Source organism: Natator depressus, chromosome 2, assembly GCF_965152275.1.
Source record: "Natator depressus isolate rNatDep1 chromosome 2, rNatDep2.hap1, whole genome shotgun sequence".
Taxonomy (NCBI): Eukaryota; Metazoa; Chordata; order Testudines; family Cheloniidae; genus Natator; species Natator depressus.
This window is the reverse complement of record NC_134235.1, coordinates 5,307,935-5,333,956: the sequence shown is the minus strand read 5'-3', so window position 1 is coordinate 5,333,956 and position 26,022 is coordinate 5,307,935. Positions and strand designations below refer to the sequence as shown.

At 48.7% G+C, this 26,022-nt stretch overlaps 1 protein-coding gene across 3 annotated transcripts in view; it reads right to left on the bottom strand.

Annotated features, from left to right (window-relative positions):
* Nucleotides 1-9,454: 9,454 nt before the first annotated feature.
* TOP1MT (DNA topoisomerase I mitochondrial) overlaps nt 9,455-26,022 on the bottom strand; it is a 53,840-nt gene continuing 37,272 nt past the window's right edge. For all 3 annotated transcript variants that reach the window (XM_074943744.1, XM_074943741.1, XM_074943743.1), the window contains 9 exons: nt 24,905-25,049; nt 22,693-22,836; nt 21,669-21,854; nt 19,885-19,953; nt 18,367-18,481; nt 17,373-17,500; nt 16,088-16,182; nt 12,723-12,872; nt 9,455-10,841 (listed from right to left, as the gene is read on the bottom strand). In XM_074943744.1, coding sequence (XP_074799845.1) covers nt 10,739-10,841; nt 12,723-12,872; nt 16,088-16,182; nt 17,373-17,500; nt 18,367-18,481; nt 19,885-19,953; nt 21,669-21,854; nt 22,693-22,836; nt 24,905-25,049 — 1,135 coding nt within the window. In that variant the 3' untranslated portion in view covers nt 9,455-10,738. The remainder of the gene's footprint in view (nt 10,842-12,722; nt 12,873-16,087; nt 16,183-17,372; nt 17,501-18,366; nt 18,482-19,884; nt 19,954-21,668; nt 21,855-22,692; nt 22,837-24,904; nt 25,050-26,022) is intronic.

Sequence of the window (26,022 nt, the reverse complement as noted above, 5' to 3'; positions counted from 1 at the left end):
ACTTGTTCCCTTTTGGGGGGTGGGGGAGGGGGAAGAGAGAGAGTGTGTGTGTGTGTTTTCCACAAAAGACTCGTGTACACCCGACAATTGTTTCATGGAGGGGAGGGGTAGCTCAGTGGTTTGAGCATTGGCCTGCTAAACCCAGGGCTGTGAGTTCAATCCTCAAGGGGACCATTTTAGGGATCTGGGCCAAAAATTGGGGATTGGTCCTGCTTTGAGCAGGGGGTTGGACTAGATGACCTTCTGAGGTCCCTTCCAACCCTGATATTTTATGATTCTATGATATCCTTGGTAAGAAGCAGGTGAGCACTTTTGAAGTCCCAGGCTGCCATGGCTGAGCCAAAGGAGTGCAGTGACCTTTTAATAATGTGTTCACTGGTCATTAATAAGGAGAATAATTAGCAATTATATGGGGCTATACCTGTGAACAACATTAATTAAGCCTCACAATGTCCCAGTGAGGTAGGTTGAGTGAATTTGATTATCTCCATTTCAAAGCTGGGGAAAGTGGGGAAGAGGGAGTGTAAGTGATGTGGCCAAGGTCAGAGAAAGAGTCAGTGTCATGTAGCATGTGGCATTAGAAAGCAGGAGTTCTCTGTTCTCAGTGATGTGCCCAGACTAGTAGACAGACTCTCTCTGCTAGTCACTAATGCTGAAACTTACTAGATTTGTCAGTCCCGATTATTGTTGCACAGTATTTGTCACCACTGGTACAGTCAGTGGGGATCAGGCACTGGTCGTTGCTGGACTGGGCGATGCAGGTGTAGCACTTCAACGAGTGAGCTAAGGAAGGGAAACACCATGCAGATCACAGAGATGTTTGCAATACATGACACCAAGGTTTGCAATAGATGACACCACCACCCTGTCCCTCCATCCCCCAATCCATCTGCTGATAAACACCTAACCCCCATTACAATAGTAAAAAACACTTTCTAATAGATTTGTCTCACTTTTCAACACACATCAGAAAATAATTAAGATGACATAGGGATTTCTAAGCCAGATCCCTCTACTTCGTTTACTGCCAATAGTGATCAACACTAATGCTTCCTACCAGGAAACCCCTCTCACAACTAAAGCACTGGGATACTTATGCAATTCTATACCTGCGAGATTGGCTTTAATAATACTCTGCACATTTAGAGCACTCTGCAAACAGTAACATGACAGTAGTCTCTCCAGAGCGAAGCTTGCAGTCTCTGTTTACGGCTGAATTTTGCACCCTCTCTATACTCCCCCAAGAAATGACAGATTGGCCTGAAAATTGGTAGGTCAAGCCAGGGACCAGGGTAGAGTTTGTGGGTAAAATTTGAAGAATTTGAGCGAGGGGTTTCCCAGATAGCGCACCCTCAGCTAGTTCAGGCTGAAGGCACCCCATTGAGATGGGGAAATGTAATTGCCCTCCGTTTGGCCAATTACATTTCCATTTACTTACATTGGGCAAAGTGAAGCACACTGATGTTTGAAAACCCATCTTTAGGGATTAAGATAGGTCGGCGACAATGCAAGAAATGGGTGAAATAAATTATACAGAAAGGATCCTCTGATAAATAAAGTGGGGGGATAGCTCCCTTTGATGGACAGCCAGCCAGCCAGTTAGCTGTAAAATCCCTCTTGGTAGCTGTTCTCTGCTTGCTTTACCTGTAAAGGGTTAACAAGCCCCCAGGTAAAAGAAAAGGAGTGGGCACCTGACCAAAAGAGCCAATGGGAAGGCAAGAAATTTTAAAATTTGGAAAGAAACGTTCCCTTTGTCTGTTGTTCTCTGGGCTGCAGGGACACGGAGCAGCAATGCTGTAGGCAAGAATGCTGTGTAAGGTTTGAACCAGGTATGAAAAATTACCTTCCATACCTAGAAGAAATAATTTGGATCAGGAATGTTTAGTTAGATGCTATCAGGTTTATTTCTTATTTTGGCTTGTGGATCTCCTCTGTGCTAACCCCAGATGCTTTTGTTTGCTTGTAACCTTTAAGCTGTAACCTTGAGCGTTTAATACAAGCCTGGAGTGGCCAGTAATTTTTAGAATCCTTGCGGGCCCCCACCTCCTGCACTCGAAGTGCCAGAGTGGGGATTCAGCCTTGACAGGTCCACAAAGAATAATTTCACTTTCAGCTGAGAGACATCACGGGGTGGGGTGGGGGGGGGACTCTGGGATTCCCACCTTCTGATGCTTAATAGCTCCAACCATCGTGCCCTCTACAGAAATGCTGGTCTCCAAACCACAAGGCAGGTCATTTCAGAATAATGTCAGCTACCTCCCCATGTCCCCCTCCTTTCTGAGTATGTTGTAATACCAAGCAGCCCAAGAGAATCACTGGGAACCTCACCTTGTTCAGCACACAGGACAGCAGCCAGCAATATAGTCAGGCAGGTCCTCATCTTGCTTTGCATTCCTCAGCCTGCACCGCAGGGGTGGGTTATATACCTCCCCGGGGTTCTTGTGACTACGAAGGCTGGAATTTTAAAGGTCCATTTCTGACGTGGGCTGGGTCACTCATGACAACACACTCTGATTCACGTGGCAGCTGTGCGGAAGAGTTGCCGCATGGTTTACTGGGCACTGAATCCGCATGGGAACCGAGTACTGGCTTTTCATGCCCAGCCTTGTCCCTAGCTTGCATTGGTCTTGGATTCTAGGGGGTTGACTGTATGGGGGCAGTTGGGAGAGGTTAGGGATTAGGTCACGTCACTGACAGTAAACCTAGGGCCTCTTCTAAGGAAGCATCACCATAGTCAGCCCCGTAGGGTTATTGTTCATGATCCGTATTATGAATCTTTGTCTCCTCCTCTGATTCCAAGTGAGGGGTAAAAAGAATAGAGTTTCATCTGGGGCACAGAACAGTGTCTGGTGGTGACTCAACTGTCCAGATCAAACCTCACCAATCAAGTGCTGGGTGCAGAGCCGCTGTGTGCGGGACCAGACCAGGGCATCCCCGGGGTATCCCACAAAGCCCAGGCACATGGGAAGACCTTCTGCCAAGGCAGGTCAGCAATGCATGAGAGTCTGGCAGAGCAAACAGAGGAGAAGGAGGCACCTGTAAGATTGAGTCCAATGCATATGGCACGAGGGGGTGGACGTCACTTCCTGAGCAGCGACGTTGTAATAGCTGTAGATGGCCTCCCCTCCCTCAGCTATGCTAGGACTCTGAAGTTGTCACGATACCAGAGTCAGGGAAATTTGCCTGAGCAACAAGAAGATACTGTCCACCAGTGAGGTGTTCAAGATCTTTGAGCTCTCCACAGCTCGGGGACGGATAGGTGACTTTTTTAAAAAAATAGGCAGCGGGTTTAAAACAAACAAAAGAAAGTATTTCTTCACACAACGCACAGTCAACCTGTGGAACTCCTTGCCAGAGGATGTTGTGAAGGCCGAGACTATAACAGGGTTCAAAAAAGAACTGAATAAGTTCATGGAGGATAGGTCCATCAATGGCTATTAGCCAGGATGGGCAGGGATGGTGCCTCTAACCTCTGTTTGCCAGAAGCTGGGAATGGGCGACAGGGGATGGATCACTTGATGATTCCCTGTTCTGTTCATTCCCTCTGGGGCACCTGGCATTGACCACTGTCGGCAGACAGGATACTGGGCTGGATGGACCTTCGATCTGACCCAGTGTGGCCGTTCTTATGTTCTTGTGACAATGGTGTAACTACAGTAGCTGACGCAGGCAGGGACACGTATGGTTCATTTCCAGATGGCCGTGCCAGATGGTAACTGAGACAACAAGGGAGATCTAGTGCCTAGTGTTTCACAGCTGGCAACCAATGAAATGAGGGGCTAATGCACACGACTGGGAGTCACAGGAGCTGGGCCGTGTTTGCAATCTCCACATGTGACCTTGGAAAAGCCATTTACCTCTTGGTGTCTCCTTTTCTATCTTTGCAAAACAGGGAGGCTGTAGAACTGAGTGAGTCGAGCCGCACAACACGTGGGAAGAGCCTGGGAGGGGACGCGGCTGGTGGAGTGCAGAAAATCGCTCTGAGAAACGGGAGCAGAGATTGTTTGAGGGAGTAGAATGACATCCAGATCTGTGCATCCTGTCAATCAATTCCATCCAAATCCTACAACCACTGACCCCTGAAGAGCCAAGCTACATCCCTCCAGAATCTGGAGTGTCATTTTGATGGCTCTGTACAGACAGCTCCACGGCACTCGGTCCCTGTATGGAAGTTGCGACTGCCTCAGGGCGAGCACACTATTAAAAGCAAGAAACACGACATCTCTGCAGACAGCGAGGAGAGGCAAATGACTGGAGTAACGTGGCCTACCACGTGCTGTGGGTAAGAAAATGCATGTTCCTACCTGGTGCGATCTCACGCTGCGGGGAGCATGTGGGTGTAGCTGGTAATAGGTAAAACATCATGTAAGCCACGAGGGACAGCCTTCTAATTAAGCGCTGTCCGTAGGCAGTTTTCTATGCACTGCAATTAATACACACCCAGCCACACATGGACAGCAAGGGGCAGATGTTCTGGCATTGCATCAGAACACCAGCACGGAGCAATAGTTATCGAGCCCAAATTCTCAAAGCAAAACAAATGACCACCCATGTCAACTGACATGGTCCCCTGGGAGGGAAGCTCAGCATTGCTTTGCACAGGGCATGGCTGCTGGGGCAACAGAGGGGATAGAATTCCCTTTGGGAAGGTCAGGGTCTCCACCCCGGGTCACAGAACTGGGTTGAGCCCCAAGTCGAGGTGTTCTGGTGACTCTTGGTTGCCGCTTCTCTGAATTTATCTCGATTTCTCGATGCAAACATTACCCCTTGAGCCAGAGACCTTGCAGACTGTGACTGTCTTTGTGTGTTTCTGCCGAGACCTTGCACCTTCATTGCAATGACCTGGGCAAGGCTCTCAGACATGTTCACTTGAAATAACTCCCTGGAGAAGTTTGCTCCCAGGCTCATTGCGTGCGAGGATAGCAAGAGATGCAACCCACCAAATTGTGTCTGCTCACGTTAGCCAGTAGTTCTCGAACTCTTCCACAGTGCGACCCCCATCTTAGATATAAGGAACAAACTTAGGGTAGTTACGCTCTGGAATAGGCTGCCAAGGGAGGTTGGGGAATCCCCATGATAGGTGGTTTTGAAGAACAGGTTGGACAAAACCCTGTTAGGGATGGTCTAGATTTACTTGGTCCTGCCTCATCTGCACTAGGTGACCTCTCGAGGTCCCTTCCATCCTATGATCTTAATGCCGAGATTGCCCCAGACATCTCCTCTTTTATTCGCAGGCATTGTGCCGATGCTCATGATTGCAGGATCTGAGCCTGTTACCTTTGCTCATGAATTTACCCTCACAACCCCCCTGTGAGGCAGGACAGGGTTACCAGTCACACTCTGCAGATGCAGAGAGGTTAAGTGACTTACCCAAGGTCATGCCGCAAGTTTGTGTCAGACCGAAGACTGAATCCCTGTCTCCTGAGGCCTGGGCCTGCCCTTTAACCACAAGACCCTCCTCTCCTGTTTGCATCCAGCTAATATCCCTCCGGCAAGTATAGCAATTGCTGACGTGGCAAGGTGATACTAGGTTTTAGCTTCTATTAATGTGTTTTAGCAGGTGACACGGGGGGAGAAGCCAGAACCAACAAGTGCCCCACAGACCACAATATGGGAATGATCAATGATTAAAGGCACCCACCTAAGGCTTGGGAGAAGTTCTTGCTTCTCCCACAGGCTGCCTGTGTGCCCTTGGGCAAGTCACTTAGCAGGTCCGTGCCTCAGTTTCCCATCTCAGCAATGAAGTTAATAGTCCTGCCCTGCCTCACAGGAGGGTCCTTGGGGTTAATACACTCAAGACAATGAGGCACTCAGGTAATGCAGAGAAAAGAGCCACCTAAGTACTATGGGCACAAGAACCGGTTCCGAACATTAAATTGAGAACGCCAAGGGGAATGTTGGCATTTGCCAATGTGGGGGCACTTCAGGCCCACGCCCCCGAGCTGCGAGGAGTTATTTTGCGTCTGTACACACTGGGGTTCACAGCCCGCCTGGCTTCACATGTTAGTACCTTCCAAAAGAAAAACACATGGACTGCTTAAAGGAGTAACACATCCCAACCCCACTGCAAGGCCTGCATAGGGCATTTATAACTACTGATTATTTGTATTGCCGTAGAGCCTCGCGGCCCCAGTCAGGGACTGAGGCCCCATTGTGCTAGGCACCGTACACACATGTAGCTAAAAAGACAGCCCCTGTTCCGAAGAGCTCACAGGCCCAGCCTATGATGAGAGAACAACAGGTGGACATAAAAGGGGCGGAGGACAAGCTAACAGGGAGACAAGCCACTTTGCCGTGAGGGGCAGCTACCGCACAACTGCCTAGCCGTTGTCGAGGGGGTTTGGGCGTCGCCACAGAGGTGAGTTTGAAGGAGGATAGTGGAGGCTTTGGAGGTTTGTACAGGCCTGCCTCTCATGCACAAGGGGTGGCCCAGGAGAACGTGCCATGTATATCACCATCCTCTGACTGTGAACAGCCAGGGCAAGAGGGCTGAGATTTGCAGCATTCCAGAATGAAACCAACTTGCCTGTTATTATTTAGATTGTGGTAGCAGCTAGCAGCTCCAATCATGGACCAGGAACCGCACCGTGCAAGGTGCTGTACAAACACAGACTGCCCCCAAGGGGCTTACAGTTGACGTATTGCAGCCCATCATGACTGAAATCACTTCTTAGCCCCACCCCGAACAGGTTCTAGCTGGAGAACAAACACGTGAATTAGCCACGGCTGTTTTCCCAGGGCAACAGCTTCACTTCAGCCACGTCAAAGGAGAAACCTCACCCTACAGTTCCAGTTCTCTATTTAGAAAGTTATTAGGAAGTGCAATAGGTGTTCAAGAGACCTCTCTCCTGTGGCTTAGGTACAGGGAAGTTCCCGTGGCCCGGTAATAATGAAGCAATCACTAGCTATTTTTAACAGGCTTTGGATTGGAAAATGACTGATGGTAAAGCCACTCTCTACTCACAACTTAAATTCCATTCACTCGTGATGCCAGAGTGAGGTGCCACTCAGCACATTGACTCTGAAACCTAATGATGAGTGTGTAAAATGTCAATCTTGTCAATTATTTCACTGCTAATCAAAGCACACAAGAAAGATGATTGACATATGTGACCGAAGGCCCTCAGAATGCCAGCTGGCAGAGGGCTGCATAAGAGTTACAGGGATCCCCTGGGTCTGGTACTATATCTTCATACTAGGTCACCAAAGAGTGTCATGTAAGGTGTCTACCAAACGCCTGTGTCACAGTGGGCATCATATGCATTGCCAGATGTGTGCGCAGATAACATGGAAGGAGCTATGTACATATTCTGGAAATCATGTTCTTAGAGCCTTGAATTAAAGGGCAGGTCTGCCAGAGGTACATGCCTTAAGACAGGTCCCACCAGGCAGGAGGTGGGACACACACAGCTCCCTGGCTGTCCACTGTGTACCGTTTGGCTTACAATGGAAATCTACTTGAACGCGGAGTCAAGTGACGCAATTGTGGGGACTCCTGGAGAAGACATTAACAGGGAGAGGTGAGCAGCGGGGGAAGGTGGGGCAAGCCTACAGAAGAACAAAGGACTGGTCTAAGGGCATGTCTACACTACTGCTTATGCTGGCAAAACTTGTGTCACTCAGGGGTGTAAAAAAACACCCCCCTGAGCGACATATGTTTCACTGGCATAAGCGCTCCTCTGCACAGCTCTCACACGGACATAGCTACCGCCACTCATTGGCGGTGGTTTAATTCTGCCTGCGAGAGAGCTCTCTCCCACCGGCACAGTGCGGCTACTTGCACTGGTACAGCCATGCGCTCGCTAGTGTAGACATGGCCTGACATACCTAGGGGTGCAGAGGAATGCCCTGGCATGCTGCATCTGAGAAGACAAGCTGCTGGCAGGCTTGGTCTCATGAAAGGAGGGTCTGAGTCATAGGCGCCGACCCCACGGGTGCTCCAGGGCTTAGCACCCACCATCAGCCCCTCCTGCCCACCCACGCAGGAGGCACGGGGGGGGGGGGGAGGAGCAAGGTTGGGAAGAGGTGGGGTGGGGCCTTGGGGGAAGGGGCAGAGTCAGGGCAGGGCCTGGGGCAAAGCTGGGGGGAGCCCCCCCTCCCACCTCCCGGCACATTCGAGAGTTGGCTCTTCTGGTCTGAGCCAGCCTGAGTGAAAAGCCCCCTGAGGAGCACTTTGGGGAAGCAGCCTGTATTAGACGAGAAGGCAGCTTGTTTGCGGCATTTCGGCTCTAGCATGCGTGTTCTGGTTTGACTTTGTCTGCAACCCTCTGAGGCCACTAGTTCCCTTTGCGTCTTCTCCAGTTTCTTCCTTTGTTACACAAACGTCATCAGGGCTTTTACCATGAGCCAATCTACGTGCTGCGGGTTCAGGGCTGCAGGGTCCCGCCGTGCCACTGGTCAGCGGCATGTGCTGCTCCTTTGGGAGCTGTGGTGCTGGGAATTCTGGGAGCGTCCAGCGGCTCTGAGGCTGGACGCTGCAGGCGGATGCTCAGAGGGCTCAGGGGTTGGCGTGTGCCTATTGCTAACCTGCCGCGGGACAGCGGAGCCTGCGTAAGCTGAGGGGGGAGGAGTGCGTGTCTGTGGCTGGGGGTGTCAGCGAGCTGACCCCTGGCAGGCACAGACAAGACTCCCTCACGCTGAGGGCAGGTGGTAGCGAGGTGCATCCCAGCCCTTGGCACGCCCAGGAATTGTCACGACATAAGCAGCTGACGCCTCCCTTTATTTCTGGCCGCCCAGCTCTGAAGGCAGCGTTGCCGCCAGCCGCAGAAGTAAGGGTAGCAGCACCGCAACCCCCCCTATAACAACACTGCAAGCCTCCCCCTACAACTCCTTTTTGGGTCAGGACCCCTACAGTTACAACACTGTGAAATTTCAGATTTAAATATCTGAAATCACGAAATTTACGATTTTTTAAACAAAGACATTGACCAAAATGGACTGTGAATTTGGTAAGGTCCTATTTATATTACTAGGAGACATGTATCCACCAGACACGAACTAGCAAAATCACTTTGGGACCCATCCAACGATCAGATTAGAAACCCAAAGTCCCTGCTTCCTAATAGATGGCGGTCAATTGCACACAAGTCCTCTCTCCTGCTTTTACTGCTGTCCAACGCCCTCTCTTAAAGTTAACATTTTAGAGCCCTATTTCCAAATATGTCCTCACAAAAACTTGCATGTGCATCGCTTTTGCAGGCAGCCCTTTCATCACCACCCCAGAGACCAACTACCAGTTCAGGTTTCTCCTGACCTAGGGCTGGGTTCTGTGACTGGATTATCTGGATAAACGAGAGGACCAACGTACCCAAAAATATTTCAGATTTTAATGAAATGTTTCAAGCACCTAACTTCAAACAGAAATGAGAACTTAAATAAGTTAACACATGAGCGATGGTCTGAAAATCAACATGCAGAAAAGGACCTCCAGACCACAGTGACATGGACTTTATCCACTGAGTGGTAGAAGGGTTAACCCTTAATGTGCATACAAAGGTTTACTGACAAAAGTATTTTCAGGCTTATTGCTTGCAAGATCCATAAAAAACTTTGTGCTATGTATCAAAACAAGTGATCAATAGTGATATGGCAAATATCTTCATTTTACTGTACTTTGCCTACAGTAGATCCCCATCTGGTTTATGGTGAGGGCAGCTTGCTGCCCTATGTCACCAGAGCAGTGAGAAACATGGACTCAGTCAGTGAAGTCACATGCCACTTACTGTCGTTTCTACAGCAAAACCATGACCCCTACTAACATTTCCAACCCCTGCCATGGACCTGACACCTTTCCACAATATGAAAGTGAACGGGTGCGGTGAGATTTGCATCAACTGATATGGTATCTAAAGATACCTGCGGCTTGATCCCAAGCCCACTGAAGTCAATGGGAAAACATCTACTGACTTCAGTGGGTTTTGGATCAGGGCCACAGAGAACGGTTCTGCTAGACCAAGGTTATACAGTGAAGGTGCATTTGAGCAGGCTTTGCTCAAATCAATAGGATTTTCACTTTGGGTTTCAACCATCTATTGTATAACAACCCTAAGTGCTGGTTGGCCTTTTCCATCATTTCCTCCCTCCATAAACCGAATGTTTCCTATAGATCACCATGACTATTTGTGTGCATCTGAACCAGTTTCCCCTTCCAAAGAATAGAGAAAATAAAATATCCTGTAATTCTTACTCCAGCTCAGACAGGGTTAGAAATCTGTAGACTATTCCTTCTTGCAGTGTACCCAGGACTCCTGCTACAGCCCTTCGGTCATGTTACAGCTGCTTTCAGTGTCCCCAGTCGCTTGGTTCCAGCACTATCATTCCTTAGTGTTTCTTGTCAAGCTAATTCTCAGGCAGAGTGCAAGGGTAGAGACACCCTGATACAGAGAATGGAGATGGGATTAGATAATCTAATGTAGTTTTATACTGCATACTTAAGACTCGTACCTAACCTCCATCATCTCAGAACTGAAGGGGAAAGAAGACATGAAGCACTTGGCAGCAGAGAGAAGGAACTGAAAGTTCATATATAAGGCCACTATAGTCAGGATTAGTACCACTGGGAGTGGTACCTGTGTTTCCGATTTAAACTCGGGGGTTCTTTTTATACAAAAAAAGACATGATATACATGTATCAAATTCTTCCATTACACGTATTTTCCCCAATACATAAAAACTTCCAAAGCTGCCAGAAGAACAAGAGGTAACACAGATTTCCGTTTCTCAGTGGGAAGCCCCATTCTCAGAACTCAAAGTCTTCGTCAGCCATGTCAATCGCCCAGGCAAACTTCTCTCTCTGGGTCTTATTGTAAATCTTCTCAATGGGCACTCCAAACTTCTTACACCTGTGGGCAAGCACAGGGCAGACGCTGAATGGTAGCAGAAGGCATCGGCGGCAGCAGGCAGTTGCTATTAGATCCGCCAGTTCAACACCCTGTCAGGGAAGGATTCTTACCTACTGGGCATTTGCTAATGTTGTCAGATTCTGTGGGTTTTCTCTAGCTTTACATAAATGCTTTGAGATAACAGAGGTATGGAACTGCAGTTTTGTGAGTGACATGCATCACTTCCCCACTCATAGCACTATACAGCATACTAGGCTTTTTAGTCTTCTGTTACACACTGTAATGGAGGGAAGAAGGGTGGCCAGTGGATAAGACTGAGCTTGATAAATCTATGGAGGGGATGGTACGAGGGGACAGCCTACAATGCCATGGAGCCGATCTGCAACTGCCAGGAGCAAAAATCCCCAACGGCTGGAGACAAGAACTGGGTGGGAAGGGCTCTGAGTTACTACAGAGAATTCTTTCCCGGGTGTCTGGCTGGTGGGTCTCACCCACATGCTCAGGGTCTAAGTGACTGCCATATTTGAGGGTGGGAAGGAATTTTCCCCAGGGTCACTTGCTGGTATGAATTAGTGTAAATGGTGGATTCTCTGTAACGTGAAGTCTTTAAACCATGTGGACATCAATAACTCAGCAGGGGCCTATTGCAGGAGAGGGCCGGTGAGGGTCTGTGGCCTAAAATGTGCAGGAGTTCAGACTAAATGATCATGATGGTCCCTTCTGGCCTACGAGAGACTGGCTTGGGATTCAAAAGATGTGGGTTCAATTCCCAGTTCAGCCTGGTTCCTTGTCTGACTTTGGGCACATCACCGTCTAACCATCTGTAGAAGGCGGATACCCCTTCCCTACCTCTCAGGGGTGCTGGGAGGAATAAAACCATTAACGACTGTGAAGTGCTCAGATACCACAGGGCTAGAAAGATAAGGGAAGCCGAGTTTCTCACTAGCAGTGCAAGACACCAGGTGCCCTGGGATCCGCACTAGCTTCCAAAGGGTGCAACTCAAGGTGTTGGTTTTAACTTAGGGCAGGCCGCTGCACACTGACCATTTGGTAGGGATCCCGGTGCCACACTACACAACTTCTAGCGCACGGGAGCAGGTCCATAAGGCCAGTCAGGGGGCCGCAGGCTACAGCGCTGTAGATTCCCACCCCAGTTTGCCGCACGCTGGCTCGCCGTACAGACGAGCCCTCAGAGGCCGGTTTGGGACCCAGTTTCCTGAGAGATCGCCTTTGTGCCCGGGGCCATCCTGCCACAGCGGGGGAGAGCAGAGCTGCCTGAGCTGAAGCTCCCTTGTCATACACAAGAAGAGCTGCTTGCAGGACATTCCCTGTGAGGGATGCGCAGCTTTGCAACTCGGCCCCTCTCCTGGCAGCCTTGGCCCTGCCGAGCCTGGTTTTGTCTGCAAAACGCCCCCTTTCCCCCCGACCCAGAGACTTGAGGCCACAGGCGCTGACTTTGTCGTTTCCCGGGGGATGCTCAACCCCAGGCCCTGCCCCCACGCCACCCCTTCCCCGCCCCTGTTCTGCCTCTGCCCCACCCCATTCCCCGAATGCACCCAGCTCTCTCCCCCCAGCGCCTCCTGCTCACTGCTGAACAGCTGATCGTGGCAGGTGGGAGGGGCTGGGAGGGCGGGGAAGGAGCTGATTGGTGGGAGGGCTGGGGGCGGGGCAGGAGCTGATTAGTGGGGCTGCCAGTGGGTGCTGAGTGCTCACTTTCCCCCCCCGTGGGTGGCTCCAGCCCCAGAGCACTCGCGGAGTCGGCGCCTGTGTGTGAGGGGGCAAGTGGATATTTCATTCGGCGTGGGCAGCGCTTGCTCCGCGTCGATGGGATAGGCACATAGGAGGGTAAAGGAACAGCTCTGAAGAGAGCCAGCAGCCTACCAGGCCACACTAATCCTGGGATCCAGATAGTTCAGCTTGGACGTGCCCAGAGCAATCTGCTTGTTTTCCTCTTTGTCCGTGGCTTGAACGTTCAGCTTCAGCAGCTGTTCTTGGATCTTCTCCAGCAGCTTCTTTTTCTTCTCCACGGCGCTGGCAGAAGAGCAGGGACAAGGCAGACGGGACGTTAAAAAAGGGAAACAAAGCAGGGCTGAAATACAGAGCGATACGCTGCAGTGCAGCCCCTCGGCGCTCTAGCCGTCCTACGTACGGCACGGCAAGCAAATATGCCGTACACCTAGCTTCAACAACAGAGACGGAGCCTGCCGCTCTGACCAAGCCAGGAGAAGGAGCCAAGACCCCTGGTTTGCCACAGCCACGAGGGTCGAGTCCCAGAGGTTTTGTTTAACAGTCACTAAGACCTAAGGCGCTGATCCATTAAAGTGAGTGGAAAGGCTCCCATTGCTTTCAACTATAAATGCTAGGGATTGTAGCCAATGATTTTAGTTTATTGTTCATTTATTGTGTGATGTTATAATTAACTAACGTTATCATAGAATCATAGGATATCTAGTCCAATCCCCTGCAGGACCCATCCCCAACTAAATCATCCCAGCCAGGGCTTTGTCAAGCTTGACCTTAAAAACTTCAAAGGAAGGAGATTCCACCACCTCCCTAGGTAACCCCTTCCAGTGCTTCACCACCCTCCTAGTGAAAAAGTTTTTCCTAATATCCAACCTAGACCTCCCCCACTGCAACTTGAGACCATTACGCCTTGTCCTGTCATCTGGTACCCCTGAGAACAGTCTAGATCCATCCTCTTTGGAACCACCTCTCAGGTAGTTGAAAGCAGCTATCAAATCCCCCCTCATTCTGCAGACTAAACAATCCCAGTTCCCTCAGCCTCTCCTCATAAGTCGTGTGCTCCAGCCTCCTAATTATCTTATATATAATCAATGTATGCTAAATAGAATTACGTTGTAGGATTCTTGAAGTATAAGATTGATCAGTAGTTAGAAGGGAATAATCATGCATTAGACATCTAAGTAAGTACAGCTGAAACGCAAGGCCTACAGGTTGAGGCCTGTAAGATTTTAGCTTAGCCATACTAGGCCTTTCGATAAGATATGCTGACATAAATAAGTGACTGAAGAATAACCCGATGCCCTAAAATTAAGGGAAAAGATGCACCAATGGGTGATATTGCAAAAAATTAACAGTAAAAGTAATTTTTTTTGCTTACAAGATACCCGGTAATCACATTGTTCTAACACATGCCCTAACCGCAGGGGGCATCAGTGCTAATGAGAATAAAGAGAATCTACACAACCTATAGAAATTGGGGTCCCTTAAGTTTCATGGGGACATCAGACCAATAAGGAAAAAGAGGGTTGACCCTTTTATGGAGATGCGCAGAATGTAGGTTTATACAGAATCACATTATACAAAAGGGGTGGCCAGACTGGGAAAATTGAGCTCCCTATGTGAGACTCCAGCAGGAACCATTCCTCTACTGATGATCAAGCCATGAGAGACCCATCAGACCCTAACATTATAGTTAAGGATGTGAGTATAACTATAGTTGTAACTTGTGCATAGGTCTGTATAGCATTTCTACATGCTTGGGTAATCATAACTTTAATAAAACTTGTAAAACAGACTAGACCTTGTACTTGTGAATGTCTGTGTGGTCACTATCTTGGGCCTTTATGTGTCCTAGAGACTCTATATCTGAAGCAAGTAGCAGAGGTAACTTGCACTCTATTGAACTTGAAACTAGCCCCCAGAGCCAAACCCACGGTGGTGTAATACCCCATTACTACATTCACTTTAAATAAAATAAAAAGCTACAGGATAAAGGTGGCACAAGGTCATGGATATATGGGATTCGTTTGACGGAGAGTGTTCCATCATTTGCAAGGAAATTCAGTAACAATGATGTGGGAGCCAGTGTAAAGATTAATGTTGGAAAAGTAGACTGAAAGACTCGACTGCTTGGAAAGAGTCTTTGGCTTCAGCGTTGTGCACAAGCCTGTTAGACCTACACAGCATCCAATCTGCTAGTCCATGAAGCAACCAATAACCCATTTTAGGGCCAATCGCTGCATAGATTAGCATCGATAGAATGAGACCGCATGGCATGAAGCCTAGAGATGTTCCTAAGATAGAGACGAGGAGGATTTAGTTAGGGCACTAAGGTGGATCTCAAAAGACAGAGCTCAACAGACCAAAACACCTGGGTTTTTATGTGATCTTCGAGAGTAGGGTCACCATGACAACCAGTCCCCAGAAGGGAAATCAGTGAAGCGATTAAGAGCTCTGAAACCATCGCTGGATGGCAAAGGTGCCTTCTATCAATGCCAGTGCTCCTCCTCCTCCTCACCCCCTATTCCGGCCAAGGGCACAGCTTTGTGCCAGATCAAATGTCTCTATCCACAAGAAGCTTGAAGCATGTGCCACTTGTCTGGGCAGTACTTTAGCAGGAGCATCCATAAAGGTGGGCGGCTCGCGGTGTCCAAAACCTGCCTTTATACAGGATGATTTCCCATAAAGAAACCCCCTCACCCTCCACTCTTGCAGGCTCCAGGCCTAAGAGCCAGGTCAGAAGCTCATTTTTAACCAGCAGGCCAAGCTAGTAAGGAACATCCTCAAAGTCATGATGGCCCCCAGTGACTCCCACACTGATGCTTCACAGCAAGGGTTTTTTTAAGTTCGGAGTGGCAGGAGAAACTGAAAACAAGGCTAAGAAAAACTACCAAGCCCGATCCCTCTCCCCAGTCCATGGATCCCGTATCACCCAGGCCTGGTGTACTCTACAGAGTTAGGTCGCCATAAGGCAGCTGACCTCGATCTAACTCTGCAAGCGTCTACACTAAAATGTCGCTCCCGCTGATGTAACTCTCCCGCTACACGGACTTCACTCCACTGCCGCGAGAGGCATAGCGCTCAGGTCGATGTAGTTAGATCAACGCAATGTCCGGGCAGACACTGTGTGGTGCTTACATTGACTGTTGCCACCCAGGGCTGACAGCCGAAGCCCCATTGCCTGGTGAGGGATTGGTGGGGATGGGGGGCAAAAGAGAGAGGAGAGCCTGAGCCTGGGTAGTGGGGCTCCGGCTGTCAGGCCCAGGCAGCAGGGCTCCGGCTGCAAGGGCCCCAAAATGCCAGTTAAAATGCTGCAAGTGCTCCTGGTCAGGATGCTCACCGCCGACAGAAAGAGCATAGTGCGGACATTAAAAATCAACTTAATTACTGCGGTGGCTGTATGTCGACTTAACTTAAGTCAGCTGAATCGTATAGTCTAGCCATGCCCCCAGTCCTGCCCGCTTCCCTCTGCTAACAAAGACTGTGATAAACGAGATCCTCACGCTTTAGATTTCACATCCTTTTTGGCTTTGAGATCAGCCTTGGCTCTTTTCAACTCAATCTGCGCCTCGGCCAGCTGGTCCTTCTTGGCGTCGATCTGGGAAAACAAACACAAACTACCCTGAACTTCCCTTCTTCCCGGAGAAGACCTGACATCGCTTCCACCCCAACGGCGACCCAGTGCCGCCATCTCGTCTCCATCATACGCGCTACTGGGTTTCCTTGTCACCTCCACCCTGGGTTTCCTATCACACCTTCTCCAGAATTTTGCGTGTCCCACCGGCCAGTCCCTTTTTGCTGGCCTGGTTTTAGGCATTTTGCATCGTAAAAAGATGGACAGAGCTGGTCTCAGAAAGCAGCCTCGCTGCTCAGAGAGCTCACGACTCCTGCTGTGGCCACTGCAGGAGCTTCGGGCACTGATGCACCTCAGTCCCTCCTGTTCTCTGCTTGTGACATGCACTAGTTGGCTTTCCTGAGGGCTGTGATACTTTGGTCTAATTCTGGTTGTTGGGTTTGGTGTGTGGGTGCCGGGTGCTGCTGGTGGCCTGCGAGATACAGGAGGTTGGACTGAATGATCTGGTGGTTCCTTTTGGCCTTAAACTCTAATCTACGGCAGTGTAACAAGTAAAGACAGCTGATAATGAGCTCAGACACTGAAATAATTAAGCGATAGAAATGTAAGGGATACATCAATAGGACTGTTCGGCGGGGCTAAGGAAAAGCACCCTGAATTCACAGATCTAATCCAACCTCCTGCACAATAGGCCATAGAGTTTCAGCCAGTTACCCCCCGTACCAAATCCAATCGCTCGTGCGTGGCCAAAGCATCCAGAAAAGCAGCCAGTCTGGATCTGAAGACATCAAGAGATGGAGAACCCAGCGCTTCCCATGGGAGTTTGCTCCAGTGTTTGAGTTCCGTCATCCTCACTGGTCAAAATGTGTGTCCAGTTTTTAATTTGAATTGGGCTGGCTTCAGCTTCCTGCCACCGGCTCTTGTTCTGATTAAAGAGCTGGTTAGTACCCAGGATTTTCCCGCCATTACGCTGTAATCAAGCCACCTCTTGACTTCCTTTCTCATAAGCTAAACAGAATGACTCCCTAAGTCTCTCCGCGAGGCATTTTTTCCAGCCCTCAAATCATTTTTGATGCCCGGTAAGTAATTTCAAAACAAAAACTCCCCCAGACCACACAGCACCTGGTCAAAGTCCAGATTAGCAACCCTGAAACGCATCTGATACACAGAAGCAATAACTCTTCGGGCTGTTATCAGCATCCTTCCTCTGTTACCTTGGCCTGGAGGTTCTGCATCGACTTCTCAAAGCTCTTGGGCGTGGCTCTCTGATGGTTACACAGAATGGCCACGGCTCGGTTGGCTCGGTTGTAGGAGAGGAGTTTTGCTGCTACGTTGTCCTCAGCTGGAAAAACACAATGTAATTGTTAAGCATCCGGTAAAGGAAATGGAAGGAGGGTAAAAATTACAGGCTTTCAAGATGGGAAAAAATTTAACTGATTTACAGGATATACCTATTTATCTGCAGCCTTTATTTTTATTGCAGGTTCATTTTAGCAGTGTTATGTGACACCATTGAGGGTTAAGCTCTGGTAGCTACAGCCTCAAGTTAAACAATTATCTCCGCTTGTTTTAGATCTAGAGCTCATCGGAACAGGTGAAACCACAGGCAAGTAACACAGACAATCGCAAGGCCCACTATCTTCTATCCACTGTATTGAAGCTGCCAACAAAGTTATGAATGTCACAGCACACCCGACTCCTATATACATCCATGCACCAGTTATAACTACAGAAATCAATCAACGACATACTGATCAATCTTATACCTCTATAATCCTACAGCTTAACTCTATTTAACATACAATAATTATATAAAATATGACATGTTAATCATAACATCACATAATAAATGAACAATAAACTAAAATCACGGGCTACCCTATGATGTATCAGAGGTTGGAAGAAGGAAAGAGGGCCCGGAGGTGCATAGGGTTTGCCCGGTATCTTGCCTCCAGAGATAGCTAACAACTCATGTTCCAGAGCAAGGCAAAACAATAGGCCCAAGATAATACTGCTAATCCACTGTGCAGCAAAGGCAAAAAATATTCCCTTCCTGACTATTAGTACACTCATTTGGTATCTCGGAGGCTTTGATAACTTTCAGCCTAACTCACATTAACTGCATGTTGCTATGGGCATGTGGCATTTGATTCCACTGCCTCGTGTGGCCATGAGTTCCACAAGCTGCCGAAGGAAACGTTCTCTTACCGTTCGTGAGTGCTTTCAGCTGCTCCTGCAGAGTGATGGAAGCGTTGTAAGTTCTGAACACCTTGGCTGTCAGCCCGTCCATCAAATCCTGAAGATGTTTGTTCAAGACCGTTGTCTGAAAAAAAGAGACAAGGCAGAGAGGAAAATTAGTAAAAAGCGGGAAAATAAAGCGCTTGGTTTTCAATTTCCCTTTTATTTGTAAGCGGGCAGACTTTAGGCACAAAAAACTACAGTGATGAGGAGCAGAGAAGTGCATAGATTTCTTGTCATTTTGCACATCAGCTCTGAAATTGGTGAGTATACGGGATGGAGTATACTGGCATAGCTCCATTGAACTCAATGGATCTGCACTAGCAAATGATCAGATCCAACATCGGCTTGAATTTATACTGCTGAGCCACATGGAGTCACAGTCCCATCAAAAGAAGCAGATACTAAACACCAAGACCACTGGTGTTTCTGCTTGGGGGGGGGGTCAAAAACTGTCGCAGGACCCAATTACTTAGCTAGGCATCCCTGGCCTCACAGATAAGAGCCCTCCCATAGAAACAACACACATTTGAAGACACAATGTTTTGGGGGGTGTGAATGCAGCGTAGGGGAGCAGACTGGGTACAAAAGCTGAGGTGGCCTGGGAGAGGGCGGCTCACAAGTCTTTGAAGTGCCCACAGAAATGGAAACGATTCGTTAGCGTGTATTTATGGGCTGGTGGCTAACACAACTCGGCAGGAGGCCAGATTCCAGGAGAGAAACCACAGAAGGCTCTGGGCCAGGCTCTAAATTGCCCTGCACCTTGAGAGGTGTTAAAACCTCTCACACGTCAGAAAGGTCAGGTTAAACCCCCACTCTGCACAGGTGGAGGGCACCAGAGAAGCAGGCCCTCAGTCTCAAGGCCCAGCCTTGCTTAGCCTCTTTTCTGAAGGGTGGCTCAGGCTACCCGCACAGAAACTGGTGGATGTAGGCCATTTCTGACAGCATGGCTGCCCTCAGGAAATAGCCACTTGCCCTGTCGGCGAGGGAAAGGTTTGGCTCTGTCTAAATACGGCCTCAAGACTGTGGGTCCGCTGCAGACTTTGAACCCCTGGACCGTTTGGAGCTGTCCTAAGCTGCTGCAGGCAGTTTTATAACCTGCTGCAGACAGCGGGTCTGCCATCGTGGCGCGGGGTCCAGAAAGCCCAGCTGCCGAGTTACTACTCACACAGCAACTGGATTGAGAAATCAAAGATTCCAGTGGGGTGCTGGGGGACACAGCGGGTTGCACTAGCTAATCATGGGAGAAGACGGGCATTAAAAATCAAGGTCATGGGTAAAAATGAAACGAGGGGCCTCACCCAACTGACCCCCTTATGCAAACAAACACCGTCTTGCCGGGTCTGGCAGCCTCTCTGCTCAAGGGAAGTATGAAACTGAACTAGCTTGGGGTGCTGCAGGCAAGACTGGGGCAACTCTTTGCACTGTCTGCCTAGCTCAAGTCGGCACGACTGGCCCCTCTTCGAGAGCAAGACGAATCCAGCTTACATTCAGCCTGTCAAAGAGGTCGTCCCCTGGGTCTTTGTTCTCCATGAATAACTGTAAGTTCTTGAACACCTGCAACAACACGAAGAATTACACCAAAGGGCCATGCAAAAGTGCGGTGGCAGCTCTCACGGATGCTACCCTCCACTGGATTCTTCATCCCAGAATCCCAAAGCAACGTTAGCTAAGCCTCAATACCCTCGTGATGGATATATCGCACCATCTTCCATCTGAAGGCTGGGGCTCCTAGATTTAATCCCCAGGTTATCCACTGTCTTCTTGTGACCTTGGGCAAATGTTTTTACCTCGGACACAAGATTACCCACCTGCATTTAGCCTTACCACTCTTGTGAGGTGCGTATCACACTATGTTATAGATCAGGAAAAGGGACACAGAGGTAACGCTCTTGCCAATTGACAGCGTGGCAGCACAGGGCGTAGACCCCAGGTGCCTCTCTGCCGTCACTAGATAACGATGCATTTGAATCATTTGCTAATTTAGGCTGAAGTCAATGAGGACAGAAAAGCATTACCCTAAATACACAGAGGCCAGGGACATATGGCCCAGTACATTTTTTCCCTCTATACTGTAACTTGTGATTTAAAAAGCTTGTCACTCAAGTGTATTTCAGCATCTTTCACCAACTTGCAAGTGCAAACCCAATGACGTTGGATGGTCTGAGGAAACTAACATCCACATGTACGTGGTACAAATAACTACACTGACTCCACCCAGTATGGTGACAATAACTACAAAGCGGGGGAGGGGGGGAGAAGGTGTGGCGACCGAAAATAAAGCCTCTGAGCTCAGAAGTGTTAAGACACAGAAGAGCTCAAGTCCATTTTCCTAGGAGAAAAGTTGGACCAGGTCTCCAGCGGGTGTGAATCTCAAGTCAACAGAACTACGCTGATTTCCACCAGCTGAGGGCCCGGCCCTTGATGGCGGCACACGACAGGCTGGAGTTGACAATCAGACCAGTGTCAATATTTCGTTTCAATTTTCTTGAGGAAATGAGACCATAATAAGATAGAAAATATCACAATGCCACTATATAAATCCCTGGTATGTCCACCGCTGGAATACTGTGTGCAGTTCTGGTCGTCCCAGCTCAAAAAAGATATATTGGTATCGGAAAAGGTACAGAAAAGGGCAACAAAAATGATGAGGGGTATGGAATGGCTTCCGTATGAGGAGAGATTAATAAGACTGGGACCGTTCAGCTTGGAAAAGGGATGACCAAGGGGGCATATGACAGAGGTCTATAAAAACATGAAGGGGGGGGGGTTAATAGGGAAGTGTTTTTTACCCCTTCAAATAATACAAGACTTAGGGGTCATCCAATGAAATTAATAGGCAGCAGGATCACTTGATAAACTGCCTGGTTCTGTTCATTCCGCAGAAGCACCTGGCACTGACCACTGTCAGAAGACAGGATGCTGGGCTAGATGGACCATTGGTCTGACCCAGCACAGGCGTTCTTATGCTCTTATAGGAAGGATGGCCAAGTGGTTAGGGCACTAGTCTGGGAGTTGAGAGACCTGGGTTCATGTCTCTGCTTTGACACAGCCTCTCTGTGCATTCAGGGGTGAGTCACTTAGTCCCACCATGACTCAGTTTCCCCATCTCTACAATGGAGATAATAACCCTATCCTACCTCACATGGGGGTTGGGAGAATACATGCATTAAAGATTGTGAGACGCTTAGGTACTAGGGAGATGGACAGGCACTGTGGATCGATTAGCTACCTGTGGGAGTGCGTGCGAACCTCCCTCCAGCCCTGCTCACCGGTTTCTCCACAGGTACTTTGTTGTAATACCGGATCGAGTCTTTCCCCAGGAAGTCAAACTCCACAACGTGCTCCTGCCCGTCCAGCTCTGGGTGCAGCTTAATGTGCTCAACACGCAGGGAGCAGCAGCCAACCGTGTCCGCAGTCTCCCCTTCCTCCTTCTCGTTACCGGCTCTCAGGGCCAGCTGGGAGGAACACAGCAGAGGAGGGATGGAAACCCCTAATCTTCCATTATACACCTCCTCCCCCCAAAAACAGCGCTAAAGAGGCCACGATGCTGTGAGAAACACACTGTATACTTCTTTCTACCATGGGGTCGGCACAGCCCCAATCACCACAGACTCTAAATGCCCCATTAGCATCTTGAGTTTCTTTGCTCCATCATTCATCTTTATGCTCATGTTTACAGCCCTTCGAACAGCTGTGCAGAAATGCCCTGGCAGGAAAGCACCTCAAGGACCCTTGCTACGCATGTATCATTATGCTTATGCCTTCAGCTAGGCCGGAGAGAGGCAGGAAATAGTTCAGGAATTAGATGGCCCAGGGGAGGGATATCAGAAGAGGACACAGACTCAGTTGCATTTACATGCAGCAAGGATAATACAGCCCTATTTTCAGTCGGAGAATTCCCCGCAACAAGCAGCAGCATTGAAATAACCCTCACAACACAGAACTCTGTTGTCAGCGGATGCAGTGTCCCTTATTCGTCTGTGCAAGTGGCAACAGATTTGACAAGCATCGCGCGCACGCTGGAAATCAGTGTGTGTTGGGGGGTAGCAAAGGCAGGGCTGTTTTTTCTAGGAAATGTGTGTAACAGTCCATATGATGCTGCATCGCCAGCATGCTTTCACGGACAGCTCTGGACACTTCCCATCACAGCGCACTCCCACGCTCTCTGTGACCACGAGTGGCTTCCACTCGTGGGCTAACCCATGACTCGCAGCTACCAGCAAGTGTGAATGTACCTCAGATAAAGTAATTTTACAAGCAACAGCCCAACAAGACAGAGAAGCAAGCCGGCACCTTGTCAATGAAGTAAAGGGCCACAGATCTTTGCCGTTTCTTCATCTCCCTGGATTTCCAGTCTGCACGATACTGAGAGCGGATCTTGTCGACTACACCTTTTAAACGTCTGGCTACTTCATATTTCTGCCAGTCCTTCTCCCCCTGGAAGGAAAAATGGATGTTTCCACTTGCCCTGAACAGCATCCACTGCCACCCGGCCACTGTCACAGGTAATAAACAGAGCTAGGCAAGATACTGCTTTCCCATCCTGCAAAACATTTCGAGATCATTCAAAAAATTTCTCATCCTGGGTTTGGGGCAAAAAGTCGACATCTAAAATTTTCACCAATCAAACATCTTAAAAAATAACTGGTTCAGGTCAATCGAACCGCTTCCTTTCAATCATTTCAAAACATTTTGTTTGGATTTTGACCATTGTTTCCCAACTAGAGTTAGCTTAAATTTCTAAGTGAAAAGTTATTTTGAGCCGGAAAACCAGAGTTTTTCATTTCAACAATTAAAAAAAAAAATGATTTTTTTTTAAATTTTTTGGTGTAGGAAAATCAACCAAAGCAGACCCTTTCCCATGGAAACCGTTTGACTTTGACAAAGCAGCCTTTCCAGCCAAAACCGTTGTCTTAAACAATTCCTAATCTGCTCCAGGAATAAAACCCTGTACAAGGAAAGTGCCTGGTTCCAGATTGGACCTACTTTGAAGATAGAAAATCATTAAGAACGCTGTCCAGGTTCTAAATACTGTTCAGTGTTCGGCTGATTTTTTTTTAAAAAAATCACCTATCCATGTCACTCAAGTTAAGGAGGAATAACGACAATTTTTGGAAGAATGGTTTGGGCGCCCCCTGATGGCTGTGCAGAAGCACTGAACCAGCACTGACTTCGCCGTACTTATTGTAAGAAGATCATGCTAACGCGCGGCTCATTGTTAGAAGATTAAGAATATAAATCAAGCAATGATAAAGCACTAACTCTCCATTTTTGCACATCTATAATATTTGATTACTAACAGATTGTTCAATGTGAACCGAAATGCAACGTAGCTGAGTTAACGCTACAATGAAAGCTTTGACAATGTGCCCTGACTTTTGCATGTTTATTAACCTCCCTGTTGTATTTGTAGAACATTTCTGGATTTAAACTGCCTTTTTTAAAGTAAAAAGGGAGAACAAAGCATGTTGCTAATATTAAGCCCAATACGGGCCCATTTAGACTATCAAAACCACCATCGCCTGGGTTACTGTAAAACAGAACAGTCTCCCCAGCCATGTTCTACCCATCTTAGTGAATCATTATAACTAGGACCCTATCAAATTCACGGTCCATTTTGGTCAATTTAACGGTCACAGGATTTAAAAATGGTAAATTTCATGATTTCAGCTATTTAAATCTGAAATTTCATGGTATTGTAATTGTAAGGGGTCCTCATCCAAAAAGAAGTTGTGTGTGTGTGGGGGGGTGCAAGGGTATTGCAGGGGGGGCTGCAGTACGGCTACCCTTACTTCTGTGCTGCTGCTGGCGATGCTGCCTTCAGAGCTGGGCAGCTGGAGAGCGGCGGCTGCTGGTCGGGAGCCCAGCGCTGAAGGAAGGGTGGCCTGGTATGGTATTGCCACCCTTACTTCTGCGCTGCTGCCTGCCGAGCTGGGCCCTCAGTCAGCAGCTGCCGCTCTCCAGCTGCCCAGCTCAGAAGGCAGCGCAGAAGTAAGGGTGGCAATACTGCGAGCCCCCTAAAATAACCTTGTGACCTCCCTTGCAACTCCCTTTTGGGTCAGGACCCTCGATTTGAGAAACACTGGTCTCCCCCGTGAAATCAGTATAGTATAGGGTAAAAGCACACAAAGGAACAGATTTCACAGGGGCTTACCCGGCAGAGACGGGGATAGAACCCGTGTCTCCTGAGACCCATCCAATGCTCTATCCATTAGGCCACCTGGCCTCTCTTTAAGCCAGAAAGGTCTTTCCATACAAATCCAAAGTCAGAGGCATAACTGCAAAAGCCTCCAATTTCAAGAGACTCTAGCTTCCCTCGCAAGGCTTGTGATGTTACTGGGGTAGCCGTACGACGCACTGACAGTCCCACCGGACAAATACACAAAGACGCGGCACACAGAAGATTGTGCCAACTGCTCCTCTATGGGCATGCACATGGACTGTGGCATAAAGGGGGTCAATCAAATGGCAAACAGATGGTCTGACAGGGAACAGCACACCCCACCTTTAGCTTGGAACTAGGGTTCAGCATGATGTACTTAATCGAGTTCTGGATGTTCTCAGTCCACGAAGCCAGCCACGTGACAGTGTTGTCACAGCGCACTTCCTTCCACTTGTGACCTGATGGGGGCTTGGGGGTTTCAGAGTCCCTGGTGGGCGGAGAGGATACAAAGCAAAATTACAACCACTCCCCTGGGCCCTTCTATTCAAAGACCAACCGAAACCAACCCAATGCTAATGACACAAAACACCAACCAAGGGGAAAAAATGGACTTGAGCCCCGATGGCTTCTTTTTGGATGGGCCAGGTTTGTTCTTGTAAAGGAGTAAAGAGACTTTCTGCTGAGTTATAATATTAAACATCCAAGTCTTTTACCCAGAAGACTAGAGACAACTGGAGAAGTAGTGGGTTTGATAGTACTGGGTACGCCGAGCAATTGAAACTCACTGAGCGGGGACGTGACTTTTTTACCCAAACTTCATAATATCGGATTAACACTTATTTGACTCAAATCCAAGGAAGAAACGCTCTTTGCTAACCCTGCCCTCTTTAACGAAGGGCTCAGAAAGTTTCCAAGCCGCAGCTCACAGCCCTCCATGCAGTCCTCCAACAAGCAAAACGTTGACAACTGTGTCCCTGATATTTCTGAGGTAGAAACAAGCAGGATTCGGGGCAGGAGGGGCAGGGTAGGGAGAGAATCTCTTGGGCTTTCTTCAGGCCTCCCAAAGCAGCAATGAGGGCACCGCAACACGTGTTTCTCCTTTGCAAAGCTTTAATAAGAAATCCCTGGTCAGATGTGAAATTGGAGTTGACTGGCTACTTCTGGGCCACTCCATCTGTATCTACGAAGGATCTGACTGTGAAATGTACCTGTCGTGTAGAAAGGGGAAAACTCCTCAGAAGGAGGCTCAAGATGTCCCATGTGAATTTAAATCTCAGGAGTAACAATAGAGCAAAGCAGTGACTTAACCCTGCTGGAAGCAGGCGGGCTGCAGAGTGACTTGAATAAAGCCAGGGATAACGCTGGGGAGAAAATGTTGGCCTTTAATGGAACAAAGTCCATTGACGCCAGCTGACGAGCTGGCCAGAAGAGCTACGTTCTAGCTAATGGGAACTCACTCA